At 38.9% G+C, this 8,612-nt stretch overlaps 1 protein-coding gene across 1 annotated transcript in view; it reads right to left on the bottom strand.

The window, feature by feature from the left end:
* Window positions 1–8,612, bottom strand: part of prss12 (serine protease 12) — a 39,589-nt gene that overhangs the window by 8,183 nt on the left and 22,794 nt on the right. Inside the window, exons 9-11 of the mRNA XM_037674326.1 lie at window positions 6,566–6,771; window positions 4,942–5,020; window positions 2,684–2,806 (exon numbers count right to left, since the gene is read on the bottom strand). Of these exons, the coding sequence (XP_037530254.1) occupies window positions 2,684–2,806; window positions 4,942–5,020; window positions 6,566–6,771 (408 nt within the window). The remainder of the gene's footprint in view (window positions 1–2,683; window positions 2,807–4,941; window positions 5,021–6,565; window positions 6,772–8,612) is intronic.

The raw sequence follows: 8,612 nt of genomic DNA, 5'->3' as shown, positions 1-8,612 counted from the left end.
ATTGTGTGCTACCAGAAAAATCCATAAATTTGTCGCTTCACCATAAATGTCGCATCTATTGTGTGCTACCACTGAAGCATTGCATTTGTTACGCGTCACCACTGACAACGAGGAAATGTGGGTTGGTGTTGTGCAAAAAATTGATTGACTGCCAAATGGCGGCTGTGGGAGCGTGCACAGGAGGACTTTAACAAGAATTTAACAAGATTAACATCCATTATCTTTACCCGCTTATTCCATTTTGGGTCACGGGGGTCGCTGGTGCCCATGTCCAGCAATCACTGTGCGAGGGGTGGGGTACACCCTGGACGGGTCACAAGTCCATCACAGGGACACAAAAAGACAAACGAGACAAACAACCATTCACTCTCTCACTCACACCTAGGGACAATTTAGAGTTACCAATCAGCCTAACATGCATGTTTTTGGTCTGTGGGAGGAAACTGGAGCACCCGGAGAAAACCCACGCATGCACAGAGAGAACATGCAAACTCCACCCAGAAAGGGCCCTGGACCGGGGTTTGAACCAGGGACCTGCTCGCTGAAAGGCAGCAGCTCTACCAGTTGCGCCACCGTGCTGCCCACAAGATTAACACTTAAAACAATTATTTGTTTGCTTGAAATTATAGTAAATGTGTGTCTCAGTCTAACTTTTCCTTAATAAATGCACTTTGACAGTCAAATCAGCTGTATTTCAAAAGCCAATACGTGGAAAGAGGTGCGTGCATGGGAAAACTCGCTGAGCATTTCTTTAAAATTTAACAAGATAACCACCTAAAACATTTATTTGCTTGCTTACCTTTATTGGAAAGGTGTGTCTCAGTTGAACTTTTCCTTCATAAATGCGCTTCAATGTTCAAATCAGCTTCATTTCGCCGAGGCGACGCAGCGAAATGAAGCTGATTTGATGGTTGCTCCTGACGAGCTGGATGAAAGCGGCAGTCTATGGCAAGCCAATTGTGTCATTAATAGCCACTTTTACCTATTAAATGACACAACAGCATGCCATACACTCAAGTGCCATTTAGCGGCGGAAAATGGTAGCGTTCAATATTTTCAGTCAGAATGAATGAAAACGGTCATTTCTCAGCCAAAAAATGGTTTATAAATATGGGAAAAAATCCATAAATACGTCACTTCGGTGTATAAGTCACAGGGTATGCAAATTATGCAACCCCCCCACCAAAAAAAAAATAATAATAATAAATTAAAAAACACGATTTATAGGCTGAAAAATACAGTAACTTCTTTGGTTGAGTAAAGGCAGCCACCTTGAGTCACATAGCCTCTGAAAATTGTATTGTAGATGTACATCCAATGATTGATTTTTGCACGTTTAAAAATAAATGTTTTATGAGGTTTATGAGCTATTTTGGTAATGGACAAAAAGATGAAAGACATCCATAAATTATAATAAAACATGAAGTGCAGACTTTGTGTTTGGGGGAGTCTCCTCAACTTTCTCTGAAAGAGTTAAGTGACTGATTTCAAGCTGCTGGCGCCGTGCAGAGGCCCCCGGACTAGAAGAAGTGGAAAATAATGGTCTCTTTTTTTCTCTGCAACCTGCACAATATCTGCAACCATACACCCCCAAACACCCCCCTCCCAGATTTCTGCTGCCATCTGTTGGGTTGTCAGGAATGTGACAGACTTGAATATATGCACACTCAGCTTGTGTAGCAGAGTTTAGCTTTAGCTGAAAGATGAACAACCTTAACTCATGACTAAAAGAAGGTGCAAGAAATGTCCCATTTTCACATTTAACAAAAATTAAAGGTAAGAAAGTCTTTGGAGGAAGACGGTTCAGTCAAATCTTAAAAACAATGTCATGCACCTTTTAATGTGTTGCAAATGACTCTCAGCAACTACCACATGGAAATTTAGCTCAATATCTGTAAAACTGAGTTGTAGTTATTTTTGTGTAGGCTAATCTAAATCAGCTCTGGTGGCCATCTTAAATTGGCTGTAGATAGACATCCAATGATTACTTTCTGAAGGTTTAATTAAAATCCATTCAACGGTTCATGAGATATTTTGCTAACAAACATTCACTCCAACAAACACAACTGAAGTTTAACTGAAGATCTTGCACAATCAGCAGTTTGTTGTGAATGAGTTTTAGTTTGAACTACACTAAGTTTTAGTTTAAGAAAATCTGTAAATCTGACAGAGTTGCAGCCATTTTTGTGTTTTCTATTGTGGGTTGTATGTGCCAATCACCTAAAATTAGATTAACTATAAAAGGGAATTAGTTGTGGAGATACATGAATGCTTCATTTGATTAAAATGTGTTCATGAGGTAGTTTACTCTCAGAGAAAAAGAGTTATTGTTAACATTTTAAATGAAGATCATGTGCGATCTGTTAAGGCTCACATTATATGTTGGGGATCAGTATCAGCTACTGCCTCACTAAAGTTTAGGTCAATATTTGGGAAACTGACCGAGAAGTAGTATCAGTTGGCTGTGGCAGCCATCTTGAATCAGGTTTACTTCAGAAGTAACTCACTTGCAGATGTACATGAAATGACTAATTTCTGAAAGTTTCCCTTAAAAATAATAACTGTTTGATGAGATATTTTGCTAACAGACAGATACATTTTTGCCTTTTGTCAGCAGGAAATACAACTCTTCAGGCCTCATATACAACAAGTATGTGTATGTGTGTGTGTGTGGGGGGGTGACCTTTTGAAGCAGTGTGCCGAGGTGAGGACCCAGCACGAGTCGATCAGAGTCGCACCGCACACCAACCTCCCGTCTCCTCGAGATCCTCGCAGACGAATGGCAGCCTGCCATGGCCAGCCACCCCTATAAACATGCATAAACATGCACACGGACACACACACCGTGTTATACAGCTGCACAAACAACCGCAAATACACACAGAACCTGTACCGTCTCGCTCTCAGACGAAACCGAAGGAAAACTGAAACAAATCTTTTTGTGGTATAAAACCTTCACATCTGGTTTGAGCATCAGGATTCAGACAAATAGAACCATAAATAGTTTGTCATTATTGCAACATCTGTATGGGACTTTTTGTTTGTTCTTTGGAAGGAGAACAGGAAACAACATGCGTGGCAGGCTGAGTTTACACGAGGCAACGAGAAGTTTAATCTTGAGCTTACTCTGAACTGGAGAAGTCCCACGTTTAATAAAAACTTCATCAACAAGTGGTTTGCCGATGTCCCTCATCACTGAAGGATAGTGAATGTTTGTAGTTTTTGAAACGAGTGTTTTTCTGGACTGGAATTAAACAGGGAATGAAGTAAACCTTAATGTTTTTGGTGTGGTGTGAGATGTTCCAGGAGGTAGGAGTTACACTGTGGAGAAGAACAGAGGGAGGATTTTTTTATTTTCTTTTCCGAGGCAGAACGGAGTGACGGATCCTGGAGAGTGGAGGGAGACATTTTATCCACCACCTGGTGCAGTGGTGGAGCCAGGGGGTGACCAATGGTGGCATCGGCCATCATAGAATAATCTTAGGTCACCCCAGTCATTTGAAGAAACTACAATTTTAAGCAATAAAAAAACTAGAAAACATTGTTTCCTGAAATGATCAGGGTGGCCAGTTTACATATAGGTATATGTATGGTGGCCATCTTTGATTTTGACATGGCAACCCAGTTATTAAAACAAATCTTCCTTATGCCTAGATGTAGCCACACACCAAAGTGAAAGTTGATAACCCACTTATTTTTCAAGTTATCATCTCACAACATGTACAGACAGGCATACATATGGACAGATGGACGGGGGATTCCTATTCCCCCTTTTTGCTGTGATGGTGGACAATAAATGAGCTGAACTGCCTCTTTTTGTTTCACTCACTTTTTTTAGACAAACATGCAAAGATTAAGGCGCACAGTGGTCACAAAGTGCTGCAGTTAACAAACAAAGCTGATCTAAGTAAAAGTAAGTTCCTTTCAGCTGCTCCCTTCTGACGTCACAGCGAGCGAACTAAAGATTTGACAAATGTTTTACGCCACATGCCCTTCCTGATGCAATCTGGGCTTGAATCTGCAACTTCAGGATTAAAAGACCACGGCACTGATCACCGAGCTACCCAAGTCCACCTGTATGGAAATTTGATCAAGATTATTACTTTGTCAGATCAGATTTTTATACCAATCTATTTTTCTTTATTCTGGTTAATTTGTACAGCTCAACACTGTTTACTCATTTATTGGACTTTGTTTAATTTAATTATTTTAAGACCTTGGAAACCCTAAATGTGATGTTTTAAACAAGAAAATTGACAGTTTGTCACACGCCTTCAGAAAGCTGATTTACCAACAAGTGCACATATTTTCAAAGACGTTCTCTGTTTTTATTCTTAGACAAAGGTGTTTAAAAGCTAACATGCAAGAAGATTATGTCACAGACATGGGCTGCTACCTTCAACAACCAGAAACAATCAGCTGAGATTACTTTCATTAATTTGTCCCAAAAAAAAGAATCGATTTAATAAATTTTTAATTAATTTTAAATAATAACTAGCAAATGTGTTTTTTTTTAATTAGGGAAATATTTGTATTTAGCACAATATGCTCATGTCAATAGCTCATGTTCAGGTTTCTGTTTAATATACCATATTATTTTATATTATTTGTGTTTAGGATATATCTTAGATCCTTATATACTGTTTCTTTTTATACTGTATATTTTTGCTATTATGGGTGTAACTGGGTCCTTGAGTACACAGTTTCGTTCCACCTCATGTACCACATGTGATGTGAATGACAATAAAGAACCTCAATATGAACATTATTCTATATATCCTATATTGGACTCAGGTCTTGCTCACACAAGTGGAAACATTTTTTCCTTTTGCATTAAATTTGTCGTCTTTCATTTCCAACTTAAAGTCTTGAAATGCGGCCACTGTCTCTGCTGGGCGTCCTTTGTTCTCTTATTATTTCCATGTGTCCCCTCCAGCTTACCTCAGAGAGTTTTCTCCTCCTATGATTCGGCGCTGGCGAGTGTGTACGAGCCGCAGACCACAGATTGAGCTGACAGGATCTGACAGAGACAGAAGAGGAACCATCGGATGTGTAATGTGTGAGACTGCGTGTGGAAGGGTAATGATTGTTATTCCATACATTCAGCTCAGATGTTACACCTATTAAATATTTAGACAGGTCCAAAGAAATGATGTTGGAAATTCAACGTTCACGGCGACATCTGGGACTGCAATTAAACAAAATTCAAATAAATTAGACGTGGTTTCATAGTAAAAGTGAATGAGCTAGCAAAAGTCTGCATGGTGAGCCAAAACACCCTCTTCTTTGGTTTAAAACGAAAAAATGTCCATATGAGAAATGGCAGTAAAGCCCATGTGCAGGCAACTGAGAGCATCGTTTGACTCTGTTCTGATGTGTGACGGACAGAATGAAGCAATAATACCGTTCAACATTTTACCATCTGGACATGAGCCGTTTATACACAATCAGAAAAAGCCCAGACTGTCTGCTAAACATCTCACCTACTGACGATTCTCATGAAATCTTTACTGCATGAGACAGAATGACAGTATTTGTTAAACACGTCAAAGATTCTGTAACGCTTCACGCAAACCAGAGACGCTCCGTTTGCTTTCAGGGAAAGATTAAAGGGATAGATCAGATCTTATGTGGAAAGGTTATGAACAAAGAATATCTTACCTGTTGTAAATAGCTCTTTGAACAACCTCATCTTGGAGAAATATGTTTATTATTGACATATTGACAAGCTAATGGCTTATCCAAGCAGGGCCAAGCCTAAAGGGGATTTCTGTCATCTAAAATCAATTCCATATATTTGACAGCAGGCACCACTCTGAAGCTCAACCTCTTTCAGGCCTCCTCCGGTTAATTACGTGCAGAAAAGAATGCACAAAATAATGTTTGATGCTTAAACAACATAATTATGTTACTTCTATATTATAAATTATGTAAATATATTCAATTTCCTAACTAATACATCACTAGGAATCTAACAAATAGCAATAATATTTTGTATTTGAAGTAAATAATATATAGGTATGACATAAATTTGTACAGAAATTGCATTAATAAACAGGGTTTTTTTGCTTTAATTTGCATAAAACAAACAAACAAAAACAAGATAAAGGTCAGTCTTGGTGCATGAACAATAATGGGCCTCAGACTGGGAGAGCTTCAGAGATGTGGGACCTCAGAGTGGCATTGGGAATCTGCAATCCTTTTATTATTTCAGTAATTATTGCTATTTTATCAACCTTTATGCCTTCATCCATTCGGGTCTACAATTATTCTGACAAAATATTCCTGCTGGAAGTGCTGACGTCTGTTGTAGAAATGCTTCAGCGATCTGTTGCAACCGTTAATGCACAAAAATATTTATAACATTTTATGTAGATGACTGTGTGATGTCAAACTAATGCTATTTATATTTAAAGAAATGTTCATGATTACATGTAAATGACATTGTTCACACTGAGTTTTTTTCAAGGAGGAGATATGTGTTCTTTATTTTTCCACAGGATCCCACTTTTAAATATCTGAACTATCAGTTTAAGTTAAACCCAGTCCTGCCTATTTGACTGACCTTTGACCTCTTTCTTGCTGTGCTGCGCAGCGCCGTAATCACAGATGACCCCGGCGTCCTCACTGTGGCGGCAGTTGTGTGTTCCAGGGGTCTGTTTGATGCAGTCCGCCAGCGAACGCTCCTCGCCGGTGCACTTCACGTTGTCCATGTGGATGGGCCCCGTCCCTTCACCAAAGTACGCCATCACACGCGCTTTTGCGACACCACTGGGGCAAAACGAAGTACATTTATACAATTGTCAGAAAAGGCAGAAGACTGTGAGGATGAAAATGTTTGAGCTTTAGCTGCCACTTTTCAAAGAGGTCATGATGAGACATTCTCCTGCAGTGAGACAAAGCATTTTATTTTAATTAAGATGGATAGATAAGAGGAAGAGGAGGTCTGTGTTGCATCTCTGGAGTTCAGTGGGTGACAAATCTCATGACCTCAGTCATCCGTTGGGACTCTTCCTAGATATTAAGTGTCATATCTGTGTCTCCAACTGCTTAGCAGGCAGAGGGTGAATGTGCACGTCACTTGGAAATAAGCCTAAAAGTGTGATATAGTTTGTGTTGCTGTAGCAGCACAGTTAAAATACTACAATTAAAATGTAACACAGGCTTCTTTAGATTGGAAACTTCCTGCTTTAACCATTCTGGACAGCTTTTTTCCACCAAAGGGACATCTTTATCAGTGAATAAATTTAATATTTTGCACAGGCTAATGCTAGGTGCAGACACAGTGAACTGAAAAACTGCAGACGCAAGAACTGCTTTGATAAACTATGATCATTTCTTGAAAAACAATATTTTCTTTTCCACTACACTACGTATAAAGACCTGGCTTTATCTGAGATTCATGGATGCATTTACTCAGGATCTATTGCTTTAAAGATACTGTTAATATCAAAAACACCTCAATCAAAAGAGAACAGGAACAAGCGAGTAAAGAAAACGGACCACCTCTGAAAGGTGTTGCTCGTCCACATCACACACTCAGAGAGCGAAATGATTTTGCGAGATCTCACTTCATAACGAGGTTGATATAACAATAATTCTAAGATGTTAACAAAATGGCTTCAACTCTTGTGTTGCTTAGCCTAAGATGATTATATTTTTAAACTGCAGCATGAAAGGTGGCCTTCAGTCCTTTAAAGTATTGTCTTTAATTAGTTCTATGATACAGCCAGTAGTACTAATAATAAAGAAGAGTAGCTGTGAAAGCTTTTTAAGTTTTTAAAGTCAGTTAAGAAAACTTTTTGGTACAAAGCTACAACTCATCTGAGGGTTTTGTCACATATGCATAATATCTTTCTATGAGATTAAAAATGAAATGTAACCAACATGCAAGGCAGTTAATACAAACCGTGATCATTGCTATTTAGCATCACTTAAGATATGATTCTGCATCATATGGGCTCTGAAACATCAAACTGGTGTTAAGTGACTGCCTTGCTTTTCCAAAACCTTTGTCTATTTAAAACAGCCATTAATGCGCCCTGCATGCTCACTGGGTCACCTGCTTTGAAAGAATGTTATCAGCCCATTAAATGACCATTATTATTAGTTGTTATCATCCCCATAGGTTGCATTCAGACTGTCCCTCCTGTACCTACTAGCGGGCTCTGTGGGTTATCAGAATTATAAGGTTAGGGTTAGGGTTAGGTCATATCCTCTCTTGAGTGAGTTCTTTTTAGATACCAAATTAAAGCCTTGTCACAGTTAAATCTGGAATTAATTTGAAGTAAATCCTTGATGTCCAGATTACAAGTAGTAGGTGAATTGTAACTAAAGGTTTTAAATAAAGCTAACACAAAAAGCTTTCGGTTTTAGATGCACTTGAAGCTATATATTATCAGCGATCGAGGTCAAAGCTGCATATTATCTGCCATAAGAACATACCTTAAACCTACTAGGAGGTACAGGAGGGACAGTCTGAAGGCAACCTATGGGGATGATAACCACTAATAACTGCCATTTGATGGGCTGATAACATTTGAAGTTACTGACTGGGTTATATGTTGTCATGAACCAGAGGCCGGATCGCAAACAACAACAACAACCACTGA

The sequence above is a fragment of the Nematolebias whitei genome, chromosome 3 (assembly GCF_014905685.2).
Source record: "Nematolebias whitei isolate Nwh7 chromosome 3, NemWhi1, whole genome shotgun sequence".
Lineage (NCBI taxonomy): Eukaryota > Metazoa > Chordata > Actinopteri > Cyprinodontiformes > Rivulidae > Nematolebias > Nematolebias whitei.
Note: the sequence above shows the minus strand (reverse complement) of the source record. Positions and strands in the feature narration are given on the sequence as shown.